The 10,907-nt window shown below is 37.4% G+C and overlaps 2 protein-coding genes across 7 annotated transcripts; one reads left to right on the forward strand and one right to left on the reverse strand.

Moving 5' to 3' along the window:
* The first annotated feature begins 735 nt into the window (after positions 1–735).
* LOC124304587 (GPI ethanolamine phosphate transferase 2-like) lies at positions 736–4,995 on the forward strand. Of its 2 annotated transcripts, XM_046763001.1 has the most exons (9): positions 736–948; positions 1,081–1,279; positions 1,361–1,567; positions 2,715–2,963; positions 3,043–3,469; positions 3,563–3,725; positions 3,856–4,150; positions 4,242–4,411; positions 4,746–4,995. In XM_046763001.1, exons 1-9 carry the CDS (start codon positions 800–802, stop codon positions 4,993–4,995), a joined length of 2,109 nt encoding a protein of 702 aa, XP_046618957.1. In that variant the 5' UTR covers positions 736–799. The 2 variants fall into 2 exon arrangements, with proteins under 2 accessions (XP_046618957.1, XP_046618958.1); XM_046763002.1 differs by lacking the exons at positions 736–948; positions 1,081–1,279; positions 1,361–1,567 and adding exons at positions 2,082–2,358; positions 2,440–2,642.
* Positions 4,996–5,138: 143 nt separating this feature from the next.
* LOC124304585 (GPI ethanolamine phosphate transferase 2-like) lies at positions 5,139–10,562 on the reverse strand. Of its 5 annotated transcripts, none has more exons than XM_046762997.1 (15): positions 10,338–10,562; positions 9,945–10,085; positions 9,459–9,621; positions 9,161–9,359; positions 8,863–9,072; positions 8,514–8,702; positions 8,027–8,369; positions 7,382–7,578; positions 7,041–7,286; positions 6,785–6,966; positions 6,352–6,533; positions 6,116–6,269; positions 5,736–6,036; positions 5,450–5,616; positions 5,139–5,367 (listed from the first exon to the last, which is right to left on the reverse strand). In XM_046762997.1, exons 2-15 carry the CDS (start codon positions 9,970–9,972, stop codon positions 5,139–5,141), a joined length of 2,790 nt encoding a protein of 929 aa, XP_046618953.1. In that variant the 5' UTR covers positions 9,973–10,085; positions 10,338–10,562. The 5 variants fall into 5 exon arrangements, with proteins under 5 accessions (XP_046618953.1, XP_046618952.1, XP_046618955.1 ...); XM_046762996.1 differs by having other exon boundaries at positions 10,181–10,562; XM_046762999.1 differs by having other exon boundaries at positions 7,382–7,536; positions 9,945–10,562.
* Positions 10,563–10,907: the final 345 nt, after the last annotated feature.

A 10,907-nucleotide genomic window follows, 5' to 3' on the forward strand; every position in this document is an offset into this window, starting at 1 on the left:
AGTGAAAAAGTTTTTTTTAACAAAGAAAAAAAACTAAGTGTGAGAGTGAAGCCAAAGTTAACTGTGTACCAATTTGTGTATTAATCAAACAGTTGTTAGGTCTAATAATCAGCGTGATCTGTATAATAAGGAATATAGGTGGCGCTAAATGAGATTGTTGTTCACAGTTATAATTTACGTTTGTTAATTCTTGTTGCAGGCATGAAATTACTGAATGTAAAATAGGAATTATAGTTTATTCTGCTCCTCGGTCACAATGATTACAATTTTAATTTTAGTTTGTATACTATCTAGATACTGACAGGGTTCTGTGAATCTGTTTATTTTTTTATTACTGCATTTCATACTTTTCTTTTTTTTTCCACCCTTAGTCATCCAATTTTAAATCTGCCATAAAACTGTACAACAATTCAGTTTTACTATCTTGCACAATGCATTTGGAACGATCTAATTAATCTCACAGGATCTAACAGATCTGCGGCATTTATTCAAAGTACACACTGCATTAATAATTTAATTCTTGTGTAAATAAAAAAAAAAAGTATGTGTATGAATTTGTGTCACCCAAATTATATTCTTTACAAGTTCGATTTTATTGCGAAATTTAATTCATCAACACGCTGTACGTTATATCTTTTTATTAACAATTGATGTCCCTGCTATCCAGCTGTCATTTATACTTTTAACAATTCTAAACAGCTTGGTTATACTCAATTTACAGTTACTGGCACGTTGACTGACTGATGAAAATATTGATATAGTTTTAAACAGCCTTGTTCAACAGTCCTATTACAGTAAAATGTTGAACGAAAAATGTGTGTTTCTCTACACGATATTCTCCGGATTGATAGCGCTGTGCATCTTTCTTTATGGCTATGTGCCGGTATTTTCATCACAGATTAACGCAGCTAGCCGTCAAGATTTGCCAACTAAAATCGATGGCTCAAGGTTACTATGCCCTGATCCTGTATAATTTTGCATTCATTCTGTCGACAAAAGTTAGATCAGCCAAACCTGAAACAAATGGATCATCGGATCGATAAATATTGTCATTTTGCTGACGGCATTTTCCTTTTTCAGTATCGACCCAGAGCGCATCTACCATTCAGACGTCCAAAAGCTGGTTATAATAATCATTGACTCTTTGAGCATCGGCTTTTTCACAGATTATAGCATCAAGAAGAATCTACCTCACGTTACACGACTCATTGATCGGGGAGACGCATGCCTCGTTCCATACAACGTGCCTTCACCGACAACAACCATTCAAAAGATTAAAGTTTGAATTGGTTGAATCTCTAGTAATTGGATGGAGTTGTAAATGTAGAAAAAGTAATCGTTAATCTGCAATTTTTTTTAGGCTCTTGCCACTGGCACGAGATCCTCGTTCATAGAATCGATTCTCACGTTCAGTGTGGAAGAATTGGAAATGGATAGCATCTTCCATCAGGCAATGGACAATAAGCTTCAACTTATCCTGCATGGACCTGAAACTTGGAAACAACTATTTCCAGACTCTTTTCTCCGCTTCAAAACGATCGATACCCCAATTTTTGACTACTCTGAGGTGAAAATTGGGAAATGATTTTTAGACAGAATTTAGTTAAGATCAAGGATATTATTTACTTGTCTTATAATTAACGATGAATAGTAGTAGTCGCTCGAATTTTTCTGCTAGGCTGATGCCAATGTGACTAAAACTTTGGGTGCTGAGATGGATAAAAATGATTGGAATTGGCTTCTGCTTCACTACTTGGGTCTTAAAACTTTGGGGTTCAATCGCAATTCAAACTCAAAACAAGTCTCAATCAAGCTGCGAGAACTGGATGCTGCCATCAAGTTTACACACTCAAAGCTGACTGCTCAAGTACTTTCGTCTCTCCCTAATTACCATTTCGCAACGTTACCTTCACTTTCACTCCGAGCGCAATTGCTTAAATGAAGCCCCATTTTCGTCACAGGGAAGTAACTACAGAATCATAATTGTTGGAGATACAGGCATGGGAATGCTTAACGTACCCTCAAATCCGAATGAAAATCTCGGAACAGTTGCTCCCTACATTGTGATCGGAACGCATTGTCGAAATTTTGGGTATGCATCAATCGACTCGATCATAACAATTGGTTTACATTATTTATCGTATTTGCACAGTCCTTCGAAATTTATGGGCGAAGATGATCTGGCGCCAACGCTTGCAGTACTGACAGGCCTTCCGATACCATCGTCGAGTTATGGCTCCCTAAATTCTGTCTTCTTGAATGAGTTGAGCGACGAACAATTGTTGTATGCACTGCATTATAACACTGCCAGACTGATGAACTTGACATCAAAATTGGGCATAAAATATATCGATGACCGTAAGTAATTTTTCGATGCCTGTAATGATTGTAAAATCACTCCCAGGATTTAATTTTTATTTTATTTATCTTTCCGATCAGCTGCTTATGTGCTTTTTGAAAATGCGATTAAACAGCATGGACGGTACTTGAGAAGTATAAACTTGCGCAACCAGTTCCAGTTACGAAATACAATAAGAATTTTATACACCAAAACAACGGAATACTTGTCCGAACGTATAAATGATTTCTTAAACACCTCGGATGTACCCATTCAATATTTGGCATTTGTCTTGATATTTGAGGTAACTGTGATGAACTTTTGTCAGCTGTAAATCAGATCGGAATCAAATGATATTATAGTTACTGTATTACAGGCTGTGATTATTCTTGTAAATCAAATGGATGAAAATACTGCGAACAGAAAATTCAACTTTTTTGTCATATTCATAACAAATCTGATGATACTGACTTGGGTACTAGCGACAGGAATGTCTAAGCGAGGCACATCGTTTATTTACATGACTACTGCGAAGGGTTTTGTCATTGCAAATGTTGCAGTGCTGATGTGTTGCAACTCTTACATTATGGGTACGCAGAAGAGCTTTTTGACGAGATTATTTTCCGTGAGTAATGCTTTTGCAAAATTGATTCCCATAACGCTTTTAATTGTCCTGCTACTGTTTTATTCGATTAATAATCCAGGCCAGTACAGAAGTGGCGGAGAATTCCAAAGAGTCCATCGATACCATATCGTCAAGAATTCAATTGGCCACATCCAAGCACAAAAACATGAATTTGCTGCTGGTGTTTCTTATGTCAGGAACAATTGTTCACGCAACAAGTTTGCTCGAACTGAGTTACATAAAGCAAGAAAAATGGGTTTGGTTCTTTTTGTGGACTTCCATGTGTTTTTTCATCATCTACAAGCACATTGGAACAGTATATCAAAGCGAAACTCCTGAAACCAGTCACGAGCTCTTGAACGAATCGCAAAATGTTAAACACGGAGTTATCACTGTAGTTTCTTCCATTTTAATCATGCACAGAACAATCATGGCTTACACGACAGTCGATAATTGGGTGTCGCATAACGATAATCGCTTGTGCACATCTCTTTGCTTGATTTTAGGTACATGCCATTTGAACGTATCCATACAACTTCACCGTTGCTTTTTACGAGAAACAAATGATTAACAAAAAGTTTTTGCAATTATTGACGCAGGTCTTGTGCTGCTGGCATTTACTTGTAGCATTTATTACGAGCCCTTCACATCTGCAGTTGATAAATTCATCACACGCATCCTGCTCGGTCTTATATGCTGTTCGATATACGCATTGAATGCAGCTCAAGGGAATGTGCTTCTCCCAAAATATCCAGAATCAGAGTGAGGTTCCTTTTAATTAAATTTGTTCAACAATACATAGACTGCGTCGAATAATGTCCATTTAATGATGCAAAATGAAATAAGATTAAAAAAAACTGCAGTTATTGTTGCCCTGTGTAATTTTTTTCAGTGGCGCACTGGAGATATTGTTTTTTTGGTTGATGTGGATATCCATCATGGGGTATGGGATTGGATTCTGTACGATACAAACCTGTTGCAAAGGAATGTCGAGTAGCAAACAACTGATCGCAGTAGCGATAACATGCTGGGCATGTTTTACAGCCTTGCTTACTCGCTCTCATAAAGTGCTGCTGATATCCGTGGAGATGTTATTTGGCCAGGCAATAAGCGATGTTTTTAGAAAGCACAATCAATGTTCCATTCTTTCTCACGTATGGCTGGGCCATTTGTTTTTTCACCATCAGGCGAGTCATTAACTAATAGGAATCATTCGGTTACATTATTTGGTACGTCTATGTTTTACCGAGAATGTTAATCTGACGCTGTTTCACTTAGGGATACACATACAGCCTTGATAGCATCGATATGGCTACTGGACTGTTATTTTCAAAAAAGATGTGCACTTTGATGTATGAAGTACTTCTGGTCATAAATACATTTTCTGCACCTGTTCTATCATACCTCATTTGCATCCACGGAATGCTGAGTAACAATTCCAAGACAAGGTGGGTAATAAAATAGTTTATGATTTGGCTACTTATGTTATTTACATTATGGCGATGTTTACCATCTTGCTACTAACTCGCAGTAAAAAGAAAGTTCGCGTCATGTTAGAAGAAAATTCTTTTATTCATCATATCAGGTAATTCGTTGTCTTTGGTTCTCGGAGCTCTGAATTAATTTCACTTCTTAGGTAACTAATTTATATTTTGGTAACTTTTACAATACTGAGTTGTTAATTTGGCAATGCAACGAATAAGTTTTTTTTCTTGCAAATCACAGACTAAAAAAGATGAATAATAGGAGTAAAGTGATGTAAAAAATTGTAAACCTTCACAGCACGTCGCAGGGAATCTCGGAGGTAAACATGATTTTTGGATACTGTCGTTTTTTTCTGATGGCGGTATACCTCCTGGGAATGTTTGTCCATCGTCACAACGAGTGGTTGTGGAGTATTTTGAGTCCAAAGCTTCTCTACGAAATAGTTTACACTTTTCTGATTGCCTTCGTCATGATAAGTGCTCAAGTTACCGGGCTGTTACACGATCTAAGTGTGAAGCTACGCATGCCTTTTACAGAACCCATGTAGATGTTGAGGTAACGGTTTGGTACAAACGATATTAGAGGCGTAATTCAATCTACTTAATAACAGTAAAAGTCTTTTGAAATTGTACGTCAGATAATAAATATAAACATATTTACAGATTTCATATAAATATTACACAAAATCGGCTAATACTCGTTAATTTTGTCATGTAAAATAAAAGTAGCGTTCATTGTTAACATTACAATATACATTACCATACAGTACATCGCCTCGTATAAAAGTTTCGGCGAAAATACGGTCCAAATGAATAAATGGTATCTTTGAATACTAACTACTATTGTGTACACAGCTAACGGAAGTAATCTAAACGTGGCGTACAGTCTATTTATCTCAATCACGTCGTCCAGCGATTTTCTAAAGAAATAAAACGTATGTGAATATTTGCAAATTATTCAAATGAAACAGCTTTCATTTTTACGATTAAACAGGTACTCACGGATTTTCATTTTCACATGTGACGAAATACAGAAGTGTGAGATAGGCCAAAACTGGTGCAGAATATGTATTGATGACTAGAAAAAGTCCCGTAATGTAAATATTGTACGATTCTACTCCCACGTAGCCCGCAGCAACGTCAATAGTGGATAAATTATTGGAGTTACCCTGTAATAAGAAGGGAACAGTGAATATATTTTTTTTTTATTTGTGATTGCATAAAGTTTTGCAGCTTACTGATATAAATAATGCAACGAATTCAACCCAATTTTTATAGTTTAACGTACCTGATAAAAGTAGAACACATTGCCCAGCCAGTAAAAGATGTGGATAATGATATCACGATTTTGATAGCCCCTCAACGCAGCGTATATCACAATACTGGACAATATCTGAATCGGCAACAATACGACGTTATACGGTCTGTGTAACATTGTCGAAGCCATGACCCAGGATTCTATGACGAACTGCAGAAGTAGGGACAAAAAATCTCTTCTACTTCTCCGTATTGTACTCCCCAATCTAAACACAGCACAAGTTGAAAAGACCAGCATCAAGCACCAGAAAAATTGCGCCTCAACAATTCCCCTGCAAAATGAATAATTATTACCGTTGTGTTTCCCTTTTCTTTACATTAGTGAAAAATAATTTAAGAAGACTTGCTCACTTGGAGCTTGGATAGAATGGAATCCTCAATACTGCTTCAGTTCCCATGTGCCGAAGATACACGCAAACAGCGAGAGCAATATACAGCGTCAATGAGTACGTTTTATATTTTATTTCCTCATGGGTGTGTCCGATCCAAACGAGAATTGAAAGGGCTAAAATTGTTTGTTCAAAATATAATTATACTCAATGCTAGGAATTGGTAATGAAGCTTTTTGGTACCGAACAAATGATTACCAGAGATTAGCAGCACGGACATGTTTATTTTGCTTTCTTGTTGCTGAAGCCAATCGGCGATATCGGGCAAGTGGGCGTACATATCTCCGGTGCTATTCAGCTGCCTGAGTACCGAGTGAGCCAATAAACACAGGAACAGTTTCATAGAAATATTTGCTTGGAGAGAATGTCTGTAAAAATATCTGTGGTTGACATGAAATTTGCATTAATTATCAGGCTGATGTTTAAATGAAGAATATATTGGACGAATTACAATCCAAAATGTGGAAGTCAAGTCTATTTTGTAAATCAGTGTACGGACTGTAAATGGTGCAAATAGATTTCTCAGAAGATCGAAAACGTTGAAAATATTTTGTAGCAATTCAGTAATTAACTTCTTTGCCATCTGCACTGATATAGACTCTATTCAATGGTGCGAGCCTGTATATGTTACCTTGGCGATTGTGCAATGAGGGATTTACCGATCTTGTACAACAATAGAATACAGAACGTAGTCCAAAAAAAGTACCAGGTACGGTGTTCCTCCTCAACGAAACTACTGCTACTGAAACTCAGAGCATGAATGATGATACCCATTATTAATAGACACTGTGTAGTTCCTTTACTTTTCAGAACCTAAAAATTCACGTAATACTGTTCACTTTGACATATTACCGGATTGATTATCTCAAAGGAATGAACTTTCATACCTGTACTAAACTATCAGCAGAGAGCCTGCGCTTTGTACACAAGTAACAGTTTCCAAATAATATTACAACGATGACCATGAGAATTAAGTTACTGTTTGTATCGTTCGACAAAAGCAACGATTCGCTTGAACCTTCCCATAAGTAATCGACTGATGTCCAAAGGATTACGTTGATTATCAGAAAGCCGTATATCTTTCTAGGAGAAATACTCGTATCCTGCTGCGTATTCGTTATAATGTACAGCACCTATTCGTTGTACAAAAATTAAAGAGAACTTGTTAAAAATAACATAATTGTTTTGTTGGTGGTGAAGATAGTAATTTTTTTGGTGAAAAACTCACATGAAACATGAAAAACATTGCGATTGTCATGACGTGAAGGTCATATTTGGTCATGCTGCTGGTAAGTTTATTTCTCATCCCTCTAAGAGCAGCAGTATATAAGAATACGATTTCATCCACGGTTTCATTTGTCAGTCCATTTGTTTCCAGCCAAGCTGTATGTAACTTTATGGCATTTGAATATTTTTCATAAGCTCCTGCGATAAGCTTTTATTTAGTCAAGTTGTTAGTGAAACAGAAATATTAGAAAGAAACAAAAGATATTACAAAAAAGCTGTTACTAGCGCCGCTATGTATTAATTTTATATAAATGTAAAAAAGTATGATCAACGATCTCAGCCGATCCTTCAAATATTGAACAAATTTTTCATTTTCCATTTCATTATCAGAGCACGACTCGAACTTTTGAACTGAAAAGTTGAATTCGTATTAAACAAGATTTGATGAATCTCCAATGATTTTTTGCTGTTCCCTACTTAACTATTATTTAAAAATTCGGACAGGTTCAATAATGATTTTCGAACCGCATTGAAAAGGGCAAAAATCGAGTCAAGGATCAAAATGATCACTACGTGCCGCCAATTTTAGGGCACTTTAGTTTCAGATTAGAACACATGAAGAAGGAATGATTTGAAGGTGTTTTACCAGAAGCTTGGAATCCAGTAAGCCTTTTAAAGTGATTGAAAACTTGTTTGGCATTGTAGTAAAGACTGAAGAGCTTTCTTGACGTGGACAGTTCTCTCAACACATTCAACGAGATACTTCCTAGACTCGACGCCGGTATTGGGATACCCAGCATCACTGCAAGGGTACTGCTTACGTCTATCTGATCCATCTGAATGGGCTGATCATCGTTTCCAGGACAAGATGCACCGATTGCTACAAAAGGTACCAGAGTTTCCTGAAGTGTGTTTCCACCATGACCACCCGAGTCCTTCATCCCGTGATCTCCGCAAACGATAAATAACGTGGGCTCATTTTGGGAGTGCTAAAATATCATCTATCAATTAAAAAACAATACCAGCATAAGTATCGAACAGTATCTGCTCCAGAAAACTTTGCGGCAAAATTGTGATAAGCGAAGATAAATGAGTGATTAGCTCAAAAGATTCGATTACTTATAAAGACGTACCCAGTGCACAACTTTGGCGTTAATTCTACCGATTATCTCATCCATTTCTCTCAATTTCGGTTTTATCAGAGGACTTTGAGGCCCTCCTATGTGCCCGATATGATCCAACCCAAGATAGTGCAGCACCATAATGGTCCAATCGTCTTTATTCAACTCGCCATCGATGTGGCGTGTCACGTTATCGTCTACCTGAATTTAATCGAATTTATGTATTCCGAACGAATCAGTGTGTGCTTCAAGAAAGAAGAAGAAATTCCAAAAATTGAATGAAGACAGTTTGGTTTTTTGACCAACAAAAGGATGGCATAAACACACGAAATAATTATGTAACCCACTAATTCATCTTCACCTCTGTATAATCTGTGACAAAGAATGACGTGGTTCCGTCATGCCGGTCAAATATACCAGGAAACAACCTTAACCAGGTATCGTCCCCGAAGAATACTAATTTATGACCATGGTTTTTGGCCTGCAATAAAAGACTGTCACCCGATATGCTCGTGCTGCCAAAATTCAATACCACATCCACAAATGTTGGCGCAGTTCCTGTCGTTATGGCCTGAAAATTTGATAAGTCATTTTCCTGATGCTGTAAGTCAGTTTTACCACTTTTTATCAGTGAGCGAATTGCCGCCTGACGCCGGTACCTTTATCCTGGGCATGGTGACCGTAGGAGAGCCGACCTTAGCTTGAAGAAGACACGCCGAGTCGTTTTGTATCAAGCTCCGTGTGATTGGCATACCGGCTTGTCCGATGGGTCCAGCAACAAAATCCCACCTCAGTCCGTCGATCACCATGAAAATTAACCTGCTTATCATAGGTTTGTACAACAGCTCGTTGTTCACTCTAGAGACAGGGGTTTAAAATTTCAGCTCCATTAAGTTGGTCAAAATCTGCCAGCAAAAAAAATGAAGAGACATATTTCTATCACTGATAATTGTCTACCTGATATGTTCGACATGATCTGGAACATCCTTGAAGCTGGCGATACCAGCATCCAGAAGTTGCAGTGGGAAGAAGCCGTACAGGAATAACAGAGCGGAGAAGAGGGTGACGAACATCGCATAGAACAAGGTACAGCAGTCGAGGGAAAATCGTGACGTTCCATCTGGAAGAAGACAGCTATTCAGAGATTGCTAATTTTTGAGTTGTTAAAATACTGCGAAATTTTTTAGAGAAATTGTTTATTCAGCAATTATTCATGACGACATGTAGGTAAATATACGCTGATAATAACAATGATGATTGTCGTAGGTTTTGAATGAATTCTCAAGCCCAGCATGCACCAGCTATTTCTAAAACGGTGGATGAGTTTGATTTCTGAATAAAAGTGCGGCGCAGTCACTACAGAATCGATTGAGAATTTATATCAATGGCAAAGTTGATTATTCGCGGTTTGAGAGTACACGAATATCGCAATAACGAGCTAACCTCTTTTGCTCCGTTCATGGGGCGTCATACTGTTGAAAATGATAGCTCACTATTGATTGTGTCGCTCCGCTTATTTTGACATACGAATCAAAATCGGTCCATATTATTTTTATAATTTCGGAAGGGATCAGGAATCTGCATCTAAAATATAAATGATATGTACATGGTCAATTCAAGTCAAGGAGGTGAACATGTTGAACGTGATGAAATACGACAATCTTAGATAACAGACGCACTGGTTCGCTACAATCATTCAAAAATTCCAAATTGTTCGTAATTTCATTGAATAACCGTGCACATATAATTGCACCGTAATTGCAAGATTCGTTTGAACAGCGCATGTGGCATTGCCGAGCTCAACAAATTTCTCGTTCTGTCGATGCATGTCTATACATTTCGTAATTCTATTCACCACAAAGATCCAGTGTGAAAAGGATAATTAATTCTTCAATTAATATTCCATCGGTTAAGTAGGGTTGTGACCACTGTGACATTATTTTAAGGTTATGTAGTACTCCTAACTCTACCGATCGAGTGAGTTGCCCATTTTTCCCCACAAGCAAACGATAAGGATAGTTGGGCGCCATATGTATTAGCGTCATATTTTAGGTAATTAAAAGAAAAGAAAAGAGAAGGAAAGATATGATTAGGTTCTATACGAGAGTTTGCATAGTTCGCTCAGTATAGACAAAAAATGGTAGAGGCGAGGGCTCGTATCTTAATACATGCTCTAAGGGTCGTATCCAATAGATAAAACGCAGGAAAAGCAAGTAACAGTATCAAGCTTATTAAGAAAATGCAAAAAAATTAAATACAGTCAAAGATTTCAAGAAAATTTTCTGCAGCCAGAGAAAAATGTGAGAGACAGGTATTCGTGTGAGAAGCGACAAATAGATATGGTTCTAGTTCGCGATACTATTACTCTGAGTCGTAACAATCAGCAAGGTTTACAGCAACCGGTTA

Source organism: Neodiprion virginianus, chromosome 5 (assembly GCF_021901495.1).
Source record: "Neodiprion virginianus isolate iyNeoVirg1 chromosome 5, iyNeoVirg1.1, whole genome shotgun sequence".
Lineage (NCBI taxonomy): Eukaryota > Metazoa > Arthropoda > Insecta > Hymenoptera > Diprionidae > Neodiprion > Neodiprion virginianus.

What these genes read in the sequence shown, in the direction of transcription:
- LOC124304585 (XM_046762997.1), bottom strand. Translation starts at nt 9,972, where the DNA reads ATGACGCCCCATGAACGGAGCAAAAGAG. An exon ending in CAATGTTTTTCATGTTTCAT is followed by an intron (nt 7,287 to 7,381) that starts GTGAGTTTTTCA and finishes TACAACGAATAG; the next exon opens with GTGCTGTACATTATAACGAA. An exon ending in CTGCTGATAGTTTAGTACAG is followed by an intron (nt 6,967 to 7,040) that starts GTATGAAAGTTC and finishes GTGAATTTTTAG; the next exon opens with GTTCTGAAAAGTAAAGGAAC.
- LOC124304587 (XM_046763001.1), top strand. Translation starts at nt 800, where the DNA reads ATGTTGAACGAAAAATGTGTGTTTCTCTACACGATATTCTCCGGATTG. An exon ending in CAATTTTTGACTACTCTGAG is followed by an intron (nt 1,568 to 2,714) that starts GTGAAAATTGGG and finishes ACTGTATTACAG; the next exon opens with GCTGTGATTATTCTTGTAAA. An exon ending in CCAAAATATCCAGAATCAGA is followed by an intron (nt 3,726 to 3,855) that starts GTGAGGTTCCTT and finishes AATTTTTTTCAG; the next exon opens with TGGCGCACTGGAGATATTGT.